The following is an 18,276-nucleotide window of genomic DNA, read 5'->3' on the forward strand; positions in this document are numbered from 1 at the left end:
GAAAAATATTCATTTTCATGTAAAATGTCACAGGGAGCCGCTGCAGAGGGTCGACAGGTGAAATCCTGTGACGGTCACTCTGTCAGCGCTTTACAAGAGCAGAGCCATTTTCACAATTTTCACTTTTGTATAAATAAAGAAACAAGTGTTGTTTTAAACCTTTATACTGGAGCTCTGGCTCATCTTTCCAGCCAGGGTAACATGGTGTTCAAATTAACTCTTTATTTCAGTCTTCCTCTTTTCTACAGTTTGTTTCAGAGTCCTCACATAATGTTGATCATCTTTCTGATCACAAATTAATTATGATCAATTAAGCAGGTACAAAACAAAAAAGTAATTTATGTGGCTAATGGAAATTTTAAAAATTAACTGAAATGATGATATATTTTGTGATGTAGTGAAAAAAAGACAGTAACAGGTTGTTTTTTTTATATATATATATTTTGGCCTTTATACGGCTTTATTGACAGTAAAGCTTGAGAGATGACAGGAAACAGCTGCCAACTGAGCTAATCGGCACCCCGTAACAGGAATATTTGGTGATAATGAAATAAATCGCAAACAGAAGACACAGCAAAGAAGTTTAAAAAAATAGATAATCGGTGTTATTGTCAACTTTAACGCATTTCTGATTAAAGACAGTAAGAAATGAAAACACTGGAAGGATGCTGACAACATGTATATATTGAAATGGCCTTTAGAGGGTCGAGAGACAAATGGTTGAAACATAAAATACATATTAGGATTATTGAAAAGGATTAAAAAGCAACATGAGGCTCCTTGACCATCATATTATGAGCAGCTATACAGTAACAGACATTTTACAAAAGGTTTTCACTACACTAGGAAAATAAAACCACAAGCTTCAAGATCTCTGACAGACGTCATAGTCACATGCAGCTGCAGGATGAGAAATGAAGCGAAAAAAAAAAAAAAGCGAATAACTACACAATAAACACACAACTAAAAGGAAAACTAAAACCTACAAGAATACATGATATAATTTCAAAGTCATTAAAAAGGGTTAATATCCTTTTGTTATGATAAAACTCAACCATAGTAAAGAAAATCACTCATGACTTAACTCACTTTTAAACTTTATAAGGAAAATAGACAAAATAAAACACTCCAAACAAATAATCTAAATCGAGATCATTTCATAATTCAATATATTTGATTAGAAGTCAGAATGCATTGATTACACAGATGTAACTTGTCCATGATTATAATTCATATAACAAGTAAATGTAGATGAATCAAGCTAAGAAGTTAAGTGTATCCACCTTTAACTGATACATGTGAATGAGTCAAACTTAAACAGACTAAAAAACAAATGAAAACTAGAGAAGGCAAATCCTGAAGACCTGTGGTTGTGAATGCTGCCTGTTGAGAAGCTGACAGCAAATGCACATCGGTGGCTTTGAAAACTTTGAATAATGTCAAGAATACATGAAAATGTGGAATAATTTAGGGTTTGTTAAAAGCTAAGGCCAAACCTGCACATTTTCCTACAAGCTGATGTCGTCATTTTTCTGCTGGAGTGAAGATCTTGAACTCAGCAACACAAACATGTTGTATTTGTTATATCTCCTTTTAGGCTGATTAATTTCTAAACAAAAATATATGATATAACAAGTTATTAACCTATATCCTTGTTTCAGTTTGTACACTATACAGGTTTTATGTCATCAAACGTTTGCATCAATATCAAATCCCACATGCATTCAGAATACACACGACCCCCCATGGCTTTTTAACAATACGTACAAATTTACATGTTATTTTGTTATGTACTTAAGGCATCTTTGAGAAATAACAGCTACCATGCTCAGATGAGGGCCTGAAAACTTTGTCTATTTTTTCTTTTCCACTTTATCGACGGTGAAATGTTGTGGTTTCTTACAAATGACAAATGTACTTATTGTAAGTCGCTTTGGACAAAAGCGTCTGCTAAGTGCCCTAAATGTAAATGTGAATGTACATAAAACAGTCAAGCGTTCAGATCCTAGACGCATTCCTTGCAAATGATTAGAGGAGATGATTCGGCAGTTGCCTGGGTAGGCTGACAAAGTGAGGGGGGTGATTTCTCCCTGTTCGTTCCCATAGATATATACCAACAGAACTAAAGGCAATAAACAGGCCCACATGTAATCTGCAGCCGCACAGAACGAGTAGAGTTGCTGCTTGTAAAACTCAGAAAATTAACACATCTCTGATGGCCGGTTGTTATCTTAAATGAATATTTTCTATCACTTTACAAGTATAGAAACATTCTGCTGTTTTCCGCTCATTTTTATTCAGTCACCACTGAAAAAAACCCCAACATCTATTTGGGTCAGGTGCTGCTGGACTTTTTTCTATCCAATAGTCAGATGCTCAGAGCTCAATCTTTTCCTCACAGAAACAATATTCAGGCCTCCTGCCTGATTTGTTCTCCCTTACTTCTTGAATCTTCTCGTTCCTAGCTGCTTCCTCGTGGCTCACGCCGTGTTCAGACCAAATGCTCGTCACACACTTTACTCGCGCAACTTTGATCTTTGGATGACTTCCAGCGCTACCCGAGACTGACGGGTGCCTAGTTCTCAGCTGCAGAGCACCTGTCCATCTGTCTCCACTGAGTGGCAGTTTCTTAATAGGTGTTCAATAAATGAATTTTTAAAAAAGTAGACGTAGACTGAATTAATTTGTCTACCACATCGGTATGAACCCAAAACAAAGACATTTCTCTATGATATGACTTCAATAAATGGGTCAGAGGGATGCTGAAATAACAACATCATAATAACAGCTTGGAAAAGGCCTGAATTCATTCTTTAAACATTCAAAGTGCTGTATCGTAGGACTGGACTTGTTTCAGTGTCTTGAAGACGTTTCACCTCTCATCTAAGAGGCTTCTTCAGTTCTAACTAACTGGAGGAGTTGCAGGCTTTTAAACTCTGTGTGGGACTATCTACACATAAATGGATGATTGTGGACTTGACACTGGAGCAGATTTTAGAGCAGTTCAGACTGCAGCACTCATCTCAGCTGATTCTGCTGCTTCAACCTCTGGATCATCAGGACACAGCTGATCCGCTCCACACCACCACCCTTACTGAGACCATTTCCATCTGATGAGAGAAGAGAGACAACAGAGGTCATGAATGTTTACAGAGATCCCTTCATCAACGGTCAGTCAGTGATGCAGCACATCCACTGTAAAGACCAGCAGGGCCAGAAGTCGACCGGCTGTGTAGCGTAGCCAGCTTCCTTTCAGCTCTCATGTGGGAGTGAAGCTCACAGACCTGGAGATACTTTGGACATCAAGTCTGTTAACTCTGCAGATTTCACTGAAGTGCACAGTGGAAATAAACAGCTGAGAGTCCCTGAACACATCACTACTGCAGAAACAGATACTGCTCACTTTAATGATCGATTTACTGCTGTTAGATTTAAATGTCTCTGTGACATTTGAATATTTCATCTACTTTGAAATATGAGAAATATGAGCCAAACAAATGGACAGATATATCCATGTTCATAACGTCTGTAGAGAAAACCATCAACTGTGGTTATTGGACTACAGCAGAGAGTCTGCTCTGTATTAAAGGTATAGTTGGTAATCCTGTTCAGAAACACTTTTTGTTATACTGGGTGAAATGGTCTTCCCACCCTGAGAGTAGTCCATACATAATGTGTTCAGAAGAAGGACTGAAATAAATCAGCCCTCTGTGGCAGCTGCAGGCCTGTAAAGACTCTGACCAATCCCTGCCTCTCGGTCCGAGTTGAAGGAACCAATCAGAGGCCTTCATGTCTCGTCCTGCCTGCACCCCCCTCTGTCCCCCCTCCTCCCTGCGCACTCATCACGTGTCACTGTTGCCGGATATATTCAGCACACTGCATATGGAGTTAGCAGGAGATCCACTCCAGGTCAGAAGGTGGCGGTAATGCACCTAACAGCTGTTTGCCAACAACCATAAAACAACAGAAGAAGAAGAGTTAGCACAGTTAGCAGGAGAACAGTGGCAGAGGAAACGCAGCTACAGTAGCTCCAGAAGTGATGCAGAGGCTGCTGTCTTTCTGTTGGACAGGTAATTATTTGTTTTGCTTCGGGGGGATTTGTTATTTTCATGAAATATGTAACGTTAGCCAACTTAGCTACTTTTGTAGCTTGTATTAGCCCCATGCTAACGGCTCTCCTCTGCCCTGCTGACAGACTGTCTGATGCGCGTTCAAGTTTGTGGGGGCGGGGCTTTGGACGGAGCACTGACGGGAGAGGGAGAAGGGGGTGGAGCTTAGACGAAGTGCCACTTTCAAATCTTGCTAGCTCCCCAACATTACCAACTATACCTTTTAAGGATAACTACCGTTTTTTACAACCTGGACCTTATTTCTAGCAAAATATATGATCATTTACTCACCCAGATAACTTTGGTGTCATTTGAAGTTGTTCGGACGAAATTAGATCCGGCGTAGCGCCGATATATCCATATAATGCGAGTGACGGGGCACCGACACACAGCCTCTATATAACGCATTATCTGCCACGAAACTAGTTCATTTCACCAATATTTTGTCATGATACGCTCGTGCTATTCCCCTCTGAGTCCGGGCTCGTCTGTTATCAACATCCAGGGTCAAACTAGCAGTAGCAGCTACAGGTAAACAAGCCGGCTGTCGCGGGTGCGCGCGCAGCTCAGAGATGACATCTTCCAGGTCAGAGGTAGTAGGTCAACCTACAGACCCCGGATGTTGACACCAGACGAGCCCGGACTCAGAGGGGAATAGCCATGGATCTATAATATAACCTGGATATGACGAAGCCTCTCAGCAGGCACGCCGATTTTTTCCAGTGGCCACTCGCGGTATTGCAACAAAAAATCCCATGGGGCCCAGAAAGCATTTTTCCCATAAGCCGTAATAGTAAAAGAGAAGCCTGTAAAACTGTTCTCAGGACACCTCCAGCTGTCACCACTGTTAACTGCTAATCTTTGTATTCCATATTTTTAAGTCATGGACTTTTAAACCGTCACAAAGTTTTGTAAAGGCCAGAAAAGCCCCCCCAAAGTCTCATTTTCCATGGTGACGTCACAGCTGTGTGCGTGCACTCCCAAGCGCGGTCGCGCTGTGTCTCGGGAGCGAGGATGCCTGTTGGCTGAATGACAGCTCTGAACGGGGCTAAACGTGGTGGGAAAAGTGAATTAAATGACTCCAGGGTGAGTCTTTTTCAAGACAGAGTTGTGATACAAGTTTGATATTTTAATGCCATGTATTTTAAATGCAGTTCTAAAGGTATTTTGGCGTTAAATTACCCGCTTAATGACCGCATTTTCACTTACTGCCAGTGCCACTGCTGTGGAAAAGTCTAAAAGTTATTTACCATGCATGCGATAGTGTCGGTGATGTGTGTCACCAGGGTCTGATGACTGTTTAATATCCTTTTCATCCTGTCATAACGACCTTTTATTACGGTTTGAACCGTCTCAGTCTGACGGCCTGGAGTCATGCAGTCTGCAGCAGAGCATACTGATGATGATGCAAGTATAAACTACAACGCAATAAATAATAAAGATGAATAAAATAGAAAAATATAAGATACAATTAACTAAGAAATGCACATTTTACTTAAGTAATGTCAAAGCGTTCTCTATTTAAAGACAGTAAGAAACAACAGTCAACATGCAGTCACATGTTATTCTCTCACTTGGCTCTTACAAACTATTTTTCTCAGGTTTGCAGACTGTAATCACAAATTAAACAATGTTTACTTGGGACAGATTTGTTTGAGCCTTGGAAATATTTTACAATTATTTTTTATACATATACACAATCAACTTAATGCACATGAATAATGGCACTTGCACTTCGGTAGATATTTGTACTTTATTGGATTCGCACACAACATTGTTTACACATCACAGCAGCTCCGCCTGAAAGGGAGAGTCAGGATCCTGAATAGAGGAGACTGGACATGCTGTATCACTTTGTTAGTGTTTGGTGGGACATGTGCCATAATTACTGTGTCTCACATGTGTAGACTATAGTGCCATCAGTGTGTGATGTAGTTGAGTCACTGTGTTCAGTATGAAACACTAAACAGACAGTCGCTCTGGCCACAGAAAAAAAAAAAGTTCCCATCTCTGTGGCACCGTGAGTCCGCGACACAAACGCGCCCCGTAACATGTAATCTGTTGTTTATGACAGATCAGACTACACAAATACACACAACACAACATGTATATGATAATCCATCGATCCACCGATTGACTTCGCTGAAACAAAAGCATACGACCGGGAGGAGGGTTAGGAAAACAGCGGAGAACAACGTTTTATCCTTACTTAGAAATAATAAAACAACACAAATTAACCACGTATAGTCTATAACCATGACTTTGAGAACATCATCGGTTGATGTGCCTATAAATCCATCATTTGATTGTGTAGATCTGTCGTTACCGCTCAAACTCATCCACAAGCACTCATGAGCGCGCAGCGCTTGTCCAGCTCGTCCAGAACGCAATTTGCTCGTTCTCATTGCCCCAGGGCATGATGGGAGGCCCCAGAGCATCATGGGGGGTGACTCAACTGCGCATGCTCTATGGGCCCCATAACGCGGAAGTAAACCCGGAAGTCAGAAACTTTTTCGGCGTATGCGCCAGGCGAGCAACTCCGTTGAAATCAACGGCGGCCATTTTCCGGTCCTGTATCCACTAATAATACATCCATGGGAATAGCACTAGCATATCGTAACAAAATATTGGTGAAATGAACTAGTTTCGTGGCAGATAATGCTCATAGAGGCTGTGTGTCGATGCCCCGTTACTCGCATTATATGGATATACCGGCGCTCCACTGGATCTAATTTCGTCCGAACGACGCCAAATGACACCAAAGTTATCTGGGTGAGTAAATGATCATATATTTTGCTAGAAATAGGGTCCAGGTTGTAAAAAACGGTAGTTATCCTTTAAGACCACATGGTTACTAAAACTAACGATGGTTCTTTGATTTGCTGAAATCAGTCTGACTGATCTGAGAGCTGTGACAAAGATGACCTGATCAGTTCTTTAGTGTTGAAATGAGAGCACAAACAGATCAGGTGAGATGACTGAGGACCACTCTCTATACATGTGATGCTGTCAGTCGATGAAACAGTCGTCTTCACATCAACTCAAACACATGATAACAACAAGTTGCTGGTTGATCTGATTGGCTGACTGTTCTGTTCTTCTGACCAATCCTGGAGCTCGTCACCAGTCTCCTGTCACAGCTTCACTGAGGAAACCAGAAAACACTGGATCTTTTGTTTGATACTATGTTAAGTTCAATACTCAAACCTTCTACTGACCTCAGAGTCTCCAGTCTACAGTGTGGACTCTTCACAAGATCAGACAGCAGCTTCACGTCTGAATCCTGCAGGTTGTTTCCTTTCAGGTCCAGCTCTCTCAGGTAGGAGGGGTTGGACCTCAGAGCTGAGGCCAGAGAAGCACAGTTGATCTCTGACAAACTGCAGCTTCTCAATCTGAATAAAGAAAAATGATGTAGATAAAACCATTAATAATACAATCAGATGTGTTGAAAGGTATTGCTGTGTCCTAATCAACGAGCTTTTCTCTAAAATGTGTCAAGTGACTTTGTCATTGTGTTATCTAGGGCTGCACAATATGGTCAAAAAGTGATATTGCGATTATTTTGACAGATATTGCAATTGCGCTGAGTCATATTGTGTATTTTTGAAAGTAATTGTGCAGCCCTAGTGTTATTGAGGATCATCATAATGTCAGCCTTCTACACACATCATCAAAATGTCAGCACAACATTCATACACCTGTTCATGTCAACACAGATTCATATTCATCATAAACACTTTATCAATTTTAAACTAACATTAGTTCAAAAGGTCTTCAGTGTACAGATTACTGATTCATGAAGGAATAAATGAATGTGAAAACAAAAAGTGAAATTAGTTTAATTTAATTATTAATTAACACAATTTTAAAAAAGTATATTCCATTAACAAGCATTGACATGCCCGAAAAGCAGTAGGATGAAGTATACACTTATTTAACCCTACCTCTTCTCCACAACTCAGTAATCAATTTACTTCCACTCCTAAACCTGTGTACCTTCGTACACTCCCATCTAACTATATACAATTTGATATGTGTACAATTAACATAAAACACATTACACATAAATATATTTACATACACACCTATATATGCATATATACATATGTACTGAACACACTTACATATATACATACTTAACCTATAAAATATTATACATAATACATTGACCAGATTTCTATATCTTATTATAAAACGTAAGTTATAACCATATATTTATATTTTATAACATATTCAGATTTTCTGCACACAAACACATGCGTACATCTATGAAAACCCCTAGCGATTTTTAAAGCCCTCCCTCATCCCTGTATCTTTTGAAAATCATGTCTCTGTGACTTGTTTTGAACTGGATCATGTTTGGACGTTGCTTTAGCTCTGTGCTCGAACCATTCCACAATCAAGGAAATTATAGTCCAATGTTAGAAAGGCCACATAGACATGCTTGGATGGAAACATGGTGTTTTAAGAGCAGCATGGCTCCTTTAAGAGCGTAGCGTGTGGTGAAGCCGGAGATAGAGAGACGGTGGTTGAGCACAGAGCTGACAGGTGTGGGTGATGGAGAAGAGAAGAAATTAACAGTAAAGTTGTCTAGTAGTAGAAAATGTACAGTTTAGGTTTCTGTTTGTCTCTGAGTAAATGCTGCAGCTCCTCAGGACCCAGGAAAGTTCCCGTGTCTTGCTTCCCAGCTGCTGGGTAAAGTGAGGGAGGAGCTAGGCTAACGGTTAGCCTCGAAGTTAGCATCAACTTCGGCCCTGGAGGCAAACCAGGTTACCCGGTTTTCTCTATCCATGCAATGTTCTCACTTTTTTCTCCCTTAACCAGTTTGCATGCCTGCACTTTAGATTGAACATGTTTTATATGAGGTTTCCAGCAAATGTTGTGCTCTATTATCACACCTAGAAATGTATTTACAAACACTCTTTCAATATTCACGCTATCTATCTTAACCTGTATTTCATTATTTGATTTACAATTTCCAAACATGATCTTTTTATATCTTTTTTCAAATTTAATGATAATTGATTTCTGTCAAACCACCTTTTTAATTTGCTAATTTCAGATGTAATTAACTTCAGAAGCTGCTGAAAATCCTCTACAATACAAAAATGATTTGTGTCATCCGCAAATAACACAAATCTTAATCATTTTTTATGTTTTATATATGTAATCAATGAGTATGAGGACAACTGGCCCAAACACTGACCCCTGGCTCCACAAGCAATGTCCAAACATGACCACATGTCCTCACCCATCTTCAAACTGTTGCTGTTACCTAGAGAGCTTCTCAGCCAGTTCAGAACAACCCCTCTGATACCACACCGCTCCACTTTATTAATCCATCTGTCATGACTGATTGTATCGAATGCTTTCTTCAGATCAATAAATACCCAGCTGCGTATTTCTTTTGTTCTAAGCAGCTTGTGATTTCTTCAATAAGTTCAGTGACTGCTGAAGATGTTGATCTGTTGGATCTGAATCCGTATCGACGAGCTGCAAGCCAACGTTAACCACATGCATGAATACAGGACTGCCTCCATTCTTGCATTTATGGAGACGTGGTTAAAAACACAGACAGTGATGACATGTTGCACATTGATGGCTTTGCCCCCCCCCCCCCATAAGTCTTTACCGAGACACGGAGCTCACCCTGAAACAACATGGCGGCTGTGTGTGTCTCTATGTAAGCACACGCTGGTGCTCAACGGTCATCATCAGAGAGGAGCTGTGCAACACTGACATCAAGCTTCTGGCCCTCTCCCTCCGCCCTTTCTACCTTCCTAGAAAGTTCCCACAGCTGTTTTTAATCCTGGTTTACATTCACCCCAGACCAAACGCTTCCACTGCCATAGACCACATAAAGAAAACAGTAAACAAACTGGACTCATATCCCCTGACTCCCAAATTCATCCTGGGAGACTTCAACCACTGCTCAGCTGATAAGTCACTGAAAGGATTTCATCAATGTCACCTGCACCACCCGTTTGGGGAAGACTCTGGATAAATGCTTTGGATCCGTTCCAGATGCATATTGATCAGTTGCTCTTCCCCCCTTGGCCTTGCTGACCACAACACCATCCTGCTGGCACCAGCCTACACCCCGGTCATTAGGAGAAGATGACCAAACACATCAAGCAGTGGACCAATGACAGCATTGCAACTCTGCAGGGATGCTTTGAACCCACAAACTGGGATAACCTGCTTGCCCCCTCCGGCAACATCAGTGAGCAAGTGGACACGGTGTCTCCACAGTGGTCCCCATCCCCAAGAAGAGCTCAGACAAAGCTCTGAACGACCTCAGGCCTGTGGCTCTCACCTCTCTCGTGATAAAGGCTATGGAGAGGGTCATAAAGAGACCCATCATCATGGTGACCCACTAATGGACCCTCTCCAGTTTGCGTACCATGCAAGCAGAAGGGTTGATGATGCCAAAACGCTCATCATGGACACGGTACACAAACACCTGGAACACCCCAACACTACAGCCAGACTCCTGTTTGCAGACTTCTCCTCTGCATTCAACACCCTACAGCCACACATCCTGGCAAAGAAACTTTCCACCCGCTTCCACCTGGACGACCAGCTGATCCTGTGGATCACAGACTTCCTGACCAACAGATCACAGAGGGTGCTGGTCAATAACACCTTCTCCGACGTCTCGGTCACCTCTACAGTAGGGCTGGGTATTGTTAAGAATCTCACCATTCGATTCGGTAACGATTCGATTCAATATTGATTAAAATGCTTCGATATCAATTCAGTATCAAGTAGAAACACACAAGTATTTAGTTTCATGCCTTATGAACAGCCATGGTATAACTCATAGCATGACAAAACATGACACTACTTTAACACTGAACTACAGTGCATGTAAATTTAAATTATGTTTCTTTCCTCTTGGAAATTGTAAAATAACTCACTACATTTTGAGTAAGAAAACATCAGCTCAATAATACTAGTACATAGTGTGTACAAAAGTATAAAAAAATGCTGTATTAACACTGAACTAAAGTGCATGTAACTTAAATGATGTATTTCTTTTCCCCTTCTCACCCTGGTGGGGTGGTATCTGTGTCATCCTCAAGCTCGGGTCCTCTACCAGAGGCCTGGGAGTTTGAGGGTTCTGCGCAATATCTTGGCTGTTCCTAGGACTGCGCTCTTCTGGACTGAGGCTTCAGATGTTGTTCCTGGGATCTGTTGGAGCCACTCTCCCAGTTTGGGGGTCACTGCCCCGAGTGCCCCCACTACCACGGGGACCACGCTAGCCTTGACCTTCCACATCTGTTCCAGCTGCTCTTTCAACCCTTGGTATTTCTCAAGTTTCTCGTGTTCCTTCTTCCTGATGTTGGCGTCAGCTGGGATCGCCACATCTATCACCACCACCCTCTTCTGCTCTTTGTTCACCACCACTATGTCCGGTTGGTTAGCCAGGAACTGTTTGTCAGTCTGGAAGCTGAAGTCCCACAGAACCTTGGCACTGTTCTTCTCAGCCACCTTCTGTGGTATGGCCCATTGGGATTTGGGTACTTCTATTCCATACTGGTTGCAGATGTTCCTGTGTACTATCCCAGCCACTTGGTTGTGCCTCTCCATGTACGCTGATCCAGCTAGCATCTTACACCCTGCTACTATGTGCTGGACTGTCTCAGGGGCTTATTTGCACAGTCTGCATCTTGGGTCTGATCTACTCTGGTAGATCCTGGCCTCTATGGCTCTTGTGCTTATGGCCTGTTCTTATGTTGCCATGATTAGTGCCTCTGTGCTGTCTGTCAGTCCTGCATTTTCTAGCCACTGGTAGGATTTCTTGATATCAGCCACTTCCTCTATCTGACGGTGGTACATGCCATGTAGGGGCTTGTCCCTCCAGGTTGTCTGCTCCTCCTCCTCTGCATTCTCATCAGGGTTCTGCTGCCTGAGGCATTCACTTAGCAGTTCATCCTTCGGGGCCGTTTTTCTGATGTATTCTCGGATTTTCGATGTTTCATCCTGGACTGTGGCCTTGATACTCACTAGCCCTCGGCCTCCCTCCTTCCGCTTATTGTATAGCCTCAGGGTGCTGGACTTGGGGTGGAACCCTCCGTGCATGGTGAGGAGCTTTCTAGACTTGACATCTGTGGCTTCTATCTCCTCCTTTGGCCAGCTTATGATACCAGTGGGGTATCTGATGACTGGTAGTGCGTACATGTTGATGGGATGGTGGTGGGATGCCAAGGTACTTGTAGCTGTCTTGGATATCACCTATGTTGCCCTCTGGTAGGTCAATCCCCTCAGTCCTGATCATCTTGCATCTCTTTGAGACCATCCGGCCACACTTGTCCAATCCGAATGACATCCCTATGTCATCGCTGTAGATCCTGGTGGTGTGGATCAGTGAGTCTATTTCTCGCTCACTCCTTGCATACAGCTTGATGTCATCCATGTAGAGCAGGTGGCTGATTGTTGCCCCACTACGGAATCGGTACCCGTAGCCAGTCTTCGTGATGATCTGACGGAGGGGGTTCAGGCCTATGCAGAACAGCAGTGGTGATAGCGCATCTCCCTGGTATATGCCACACTTGATGTTGACTTGGGCAATCGGCTTTGAATTGGCCTCTAGGGTTGTCTTCCACATTTCCATGGAGTTCTGGATGAAGGCCCTTAGGTTCCTGTTGATCTTATACAGTTCCAGACATTCCAGTATCCATGTGTGCGGCATTGAGTCGTAGGCTTTCTTGTAGTCAATCCAGGCAATGCACAGGTTGGTCTGTCTCTTCTTACAGTCTCGGGCGACACCAGTAGCTGGTGCTTGGCTCCTCTGGTGTTACTGCCAATTCCTTTCTGTGCCTCGCTCATGTATTGAGCCACATGCTTACTCATTTTTGCCGCAATGATGCCTGACAGGTACTTCCATGTTGTGCAGAGACAGGTAATTGGCCGGTAGTTGGATGGGATGGGTCCCTTCTGGGGGTCCTCCAGGATTATGACTGTCCTGCCCTGGGTTAGCCACTCTGGGTGGGTCCCATCCCTCAGCAGCTGGTTCATCTGTGCTGCTCATCTGTGGGTCAATAAGAACATTCTCTCTATTCTATGACTCCTTCATAGAGAGTGTCATCACTTTCTCCGTCTCATGCTGGTTCCACTCCATAAGCCTGCAAAACAGGACACGCCTGCAGAGCACAGTCAAAGTCTGCTCTAAAATCATTGGACTGCCGATCAGAGCAATTTCCACCGTGTGCGAGCAGCAAACACAGAGGACAGCGTGCAGGATCCTTCAGGACTCCTCCCACGCAGTTTGTTGTTGTTGTTTCTCCGGGGCAGAGGGTGACATGCTTCAATGGTGTTACAGTCCACTTCGATGCCCTTGGACTACAGAAAGGCTGCTACTTGTTGCTCCACGGTGTCAGAAACTAACTCACCGGCCTTCCAATCGTGGTCAGTGGTCACTTATCTGTGTTTTGTAGCCTCTGAGCCTTCACCTCTGCCACCAGGTCCAGGATGGATTTCTGCTGCAGCCTGACAACGGACACCTCCTCCGACAGGAAGTCAAGCGACCTCTTTATGTCAACTACCTCCATTAACGGTCGTTTTCTTCACAAAAACTTGTCAGCCGTCGGCTCGTCCAGTGATCGACAGTCCGTGATTCTGAATCAACGTCCTAATGCAATCAGTGGTCAATAACAGTCTCTTCAGCAGATATTCTAAAATCCTTAATCCAAATCTGTGGTCAGATGTCTGAAATTTACTCCAAAATCGAGCCCAAGAAACACATCGAGAACCAAATACACACACCAACAACTCCTGTACAATTTACCAAATATTATAAACTTTACACAGAGGACATGTTCTACAATTAAGAAATAGTGTTGGTGTACTGACCTCAGAGTCTCCAGTCGACAGTTTGGACTCTCCAGTCCAGCAGAGAGAAGCTTCACTCCTGAATCCTGCAGCTTATTGTGACTCAGCTCCAGCTCTCTCAGATGGGAGGGGTTGGACTTCAGAGCTGAGGCCAGAGAAGCACAGCCGATCTCTGAAAACCTGCAGAAATTCAATCTGAATGAAGCATAAAAGATGCAGATTAATTAATTTATAAATTAAAAATGTCTCATCATGTCACCACATCTACAGAGATTATTAACATGCTGCTGAACTCAAGTCTGGAATAATTATCCCATCAGACATGATGAATGAGAAAAAGATTTACTACGTTCATTCTCGTTTCCTCAAATCTATAACATGATGATTTTATGAAAGACAGATTTTACATTAGAATCCAAAATGGCCCAAATGAAATAAAAATTAAAATCCCAGCACTTCTGAAGCTTTAATTTCAGACCACAGATTTAAACGATCCTCATCATCACTGTCATCTTCATCAACACACAGTTGACTGACTGAGCTCCGCTTCCTCAGTCTTCTTTATAACTGGATCAAATCCAAACTGAGCAAAATGAGCAGCATCTTCTCTTTACCCATCTGTCATTCTCTTTTTATTGCAATAATGTTAAATGGTTGTGCGAATTGACGTAAATATTCTTTAATGTTGTGGACATTCACATTCAGGCTTCTACTGTTAAAATGAATAAGTGATAGTTTCCTTTCCGTCTTGTTGAACTGTTCATCTGTGTAATAGCAGCCGTCGTCGTTGATGTTAAAGAAGTTAGTCTCCGGGTCCATATTGTGTTCGAAGTCCTGTGAATTGTGCTCAGTGTATTCAAATGTTTTCAGTTCCAGCTTATCATAGTCAGCAATATTTAGTGTTATATGTATATTATCTTCAGTTGTAGATGAATGATTTCCTTCAGTGTGTCATGTCCGTGTATTTAATCACTTGTGTTTCCAGTTACCTTACAGTCCACTTTGATCCTCATTGAAATTTGTCCAGCTCCTCGATGTCTTTGATTACCAGCACTTTGGCCTCCTCCGGTGTGAATATTTTGCAGTTTGTGGTCCATGTGGATTGTGTTTTCCTGTTTCTTTGTGAATCATGCTTTCCTGGCAATATCTGCGTTGCGTTTGGTTAGGTGTTCATTCATGCAGACGTCTGTTCCCTTCAGCTTCCATTCTTGTTTAAGCGGTGTAGTTTTGTGTTTTCTGTTAACAAACCTCATTTTTATGACCAGTTTGTTGTTGTTTCTCCGGGGCAGAGGGTGACATGCTTCGATGGTGTTACAGTCCACTTCGATACCCTTGGACTGCAGTAAGGCTGCTACTTGTTGCTCCATGGAGTGAGAAACTAACTCACCGGCCTCCCAATCGTGGTCAGTGGTCACTTATCTGTGTTTTGTAGCCTCAGAGCCTTCACCTCTGCCACCAGGTCCAGGATGGATTTCTGCTGCAGCCTGACAACGGACACCTCCTCCGACAGGAAGTCAAGCGACCTCTTTATGTCGACTACCTCCAATACCGGTCGTTTTCTTCACAAAAACTTGTCAGCCGTCGGCTCGTCCAGTGATCGACAGTCCGTGATTCTGAATCAACGTCTTGATGCAATCAGTGGTCAATAACAGTCTCTTCAGCAGATATTCTGAAATCTTTAATCCAAATCTGTGGTCAAATGTCTGAAATTAACTCCAAAATCGAGCCCAAGAAACACAGCGAGAACCAAACACACACACCAACAACTCTTATACAATTTACCAAATATTATAAACTTTACACAGAGGACATGTTCTACAATTAAGAAATAGTGTTGGTGTACTGACCTCAGAATCTCCAGTTGACAGTTTGGACTCTCCAGTCCAGCAGAGAGAAGCTTCACTCCTGAATCCTTCAGGTTGTTCGCACTCAGGTCCAGCACTCTCAGATGGGAGGGGTTGGACTTCAGAGCTGAGGCCAGAGAAGCACAGCCGATCTCTGAAAACCTGCATAAATCCAATCTGAATGAAGCATAAAAGATGAAGATTAATTAATTTATAAATTAAAAATGTCTCATCATGTCACCACATCTACAGAGATTATTAACATGCTGCTGAACTCAAGTCTGGAATAATTATCCCATCAGACATGATGAATGAGAAAAAGATTTACTACGTTCATTCTCTTGTTTCCTCAAATTTATAACATATGATTGTGTTATTTTATGAAAGACAGATTTTACATTAGAACCAAAATGGCCCAAATGAAATAAAAAATAAAGTCCCAGCACTTCTAAAGCTTTAATTTCAAACCACAGATTGAGACCATCCCCATCATCACTGTCCTCTTCATCAACACACAGTTGACTGACTGAGCTCTGCTTCCTCAGTCATATTTATAACTGGATCAAATCCAAACTGAGCAAAATGAGCAGCATCTTCTCTTTACCCATCTGTCATTCTCTTTTTATTGCAATAATGTTAAATGGTTGTGCAAATTGACGTAAATATTCTTTAATGTTGTGGACATTCACATTCGTCTTCTACTGTTAAAATGAATAAGTGATAGTTTCCTTTCCGTCTTGTTGAACTGTTCATCTGTGTAATAGCAGCCGTCGTCGTTGATGTTGAAGAAGTTAGTCTCTGGGTCCATATTGTGTTCGAAGTCCTGTGAATTGTGCTCAGTGTATTCAAATGTTTTCAGTTCCAGCTTATCATAGTCAGCAATATTTAGTGTTATATGTATATTATCTTCAGTTGTAGATGAATGATTTCCTTCAGTGTGTCATGTCCGTGTATTTAATCACTTGTGTTTCCAGTTACCTTACAGTCCACTTTGATCCTCATTGAAATTTGTCCAGCTCCTCGATGTCTTTGATTACCAGCACTTTGGCCTCCTCCGGTGTGAATATTTTGCAATTTGTGGTCCATGTGGATTGTGTTTTCATGTTTCTTTGTGAATCATGCTTTCCTGGCAATATCTGCATTGCAGATTTCTTCAGCTTCCATTCTTGTTTAAGCAGTGTAGTTTTGTGTTTTCTATTAACAAACCTCATTCTTATGACCAGTTTGTTGTTGTTTCTCCGGGGCAGAGGGTGACATGCTTCGATGGTGTTACAGTCCACTTCGATACCCTTGGACTACAGAAAGGCTGCTACTTGTTGCTCCACGGAGTCAGAAACTAACTCACCGGCCTTCCAATCGTGGTCAGTGGTCACTTATCTGTGTTTTGTAGCCTCAGAGCCTTCACCTCTGCCACCAGGTCCAGGATGGATTTCTGCTGAAGCCTGACAACGGACACCTCTAACAGAAAGTCAAGCAACCTCTTTATGTCGACTACCTCCATTACCGGTCGTTTTCTTCACAAAAACTTGTCAGCCGTCGGCTCGTCCAGTGATCGACAGTCTGTGATTCTGAATCAACGTCTTAATGCAATCAGTGGTCAATAACAGTCTCTTCAGCAGATATTCTGAAATCCTTAATCCAAATCTGTGGTCAGATGTCTGAAATTAACTCCAAAATCGAGCCCAAGAAACACAGCGAGAACGAAACACACACACCAACAACTCCAAATATTATAAACTTTACACAGAGGACATTTTCTACAATTAAGAAATAGTGTTGGTGTACTGACCTCAGAATCTCCAGTCGACAGTTTGGACTCTCCAGTACAGCAGAGAGAAGATTCACTTCTGAATCCTTCATCTTGTTCCCACTCAGCTCCAGCTCTCTCAGATGGGAGGGGTTGGACTTCAGAGCTGAGACCAGAGAAGCACAGCTGATCTCTGACAAACCGCATAAATTTAATCTGAATGAAGCATAAAAGATGCAGATTTATTAATTTATAAATTAAAAATGTCTCATCATGTCACCACATCTACAGAGATTATTAACATGCTGCTGAACTCAAGTCTGGAATAATTATCCCATCAGACATGATGAATGAGAAAAAGATTTACTACGTTGATTCTCTTGTTTCCTCAAATTTATAACATATGATTGTTATTTTATGAAAGACAGATTTTACATTAGAATCCAAAATGGCCCAAATGAAACAAAAATAAAATCTCAGCACTTCTGAAGCTTTTTTTCAAACCACAGATTTAAACGATCCTCATCACCACTGTCATCTTCATCAACACACAGTTGACTGACTGAGCTCCGCTTCCTCAGTCTTCTTTATAACTGGATCAAATCCAAACTGAGCAAAATGAGCAGCATCTTCTCTTTACCCATCTGTCATTCTCTTAAAGGAAGCTGGGACTCCCACAGCTTTGTTACCAGCGGGTCATTCCACGCCAACTCACCCAAAATCCACAACTGATCCCAGTTCA

At 42.2% G+C, this 18,276-nt stretch overlaps 2 protein-coding genes across 3 annotated transcripts in view; one reads left to right on the plus strand and one right to left on the minus strand.

Annotated features, from left to right (window-relative positions):
- LOC311254393 (uncharacterized protein) overlaps positions 1–18,276 on the plus strand; it is an 82,459-nt gene that overhangs the window by 31,496 nt on the left and 32,687 nt on the right. The window lies entirely within an intron of this gene.
- The window catches only part of LOC311254392 (protein NLRC3-like), a 43,142-nt gene continuing 25,299 nt past the window's right edge, over positions 434–18,276 (minus strand). For both annotated transcript variants that reach the window (XM_084348128.1, XM_084348126.1), the window contains 5 exons: positions 17,577–17,750; positions 15,791–15,964; positions 13,965–14,138; positions 7,328–7,501; positions 434–3,110 (listed from right to left, as the gene is read on the minus strand). In XM_084348128.1, coding sequence (XP_084204254.1) covers positions 3,092–3,110; positions 7,328–7,501; positions 13,965–14,138; positions 15,791–15,964; positions 17,577–17,750 — 715 coding nt within the window. In that variant the 3' untranslated portion in view covers positions 434–3,091. The remainder of the gene's footprint in view (positions 3,111–7,327; positions 7,502–13,964; positions 14,139–15,790; positions 15,965–17,576; positions 17,751–18,276) is intronic.

Source organism: Pagrus pagrus, assembly GCF_965226575.1.
Source record: "Pagrus pagrus genome assembly, chromosome: 3".
NCBI classification, from domain to species: Eukaryota; Metazoa; Chordata; class Actinopteri; order Spariformes; family Sparidae; genus Pagrus; species Pagrus pagrus.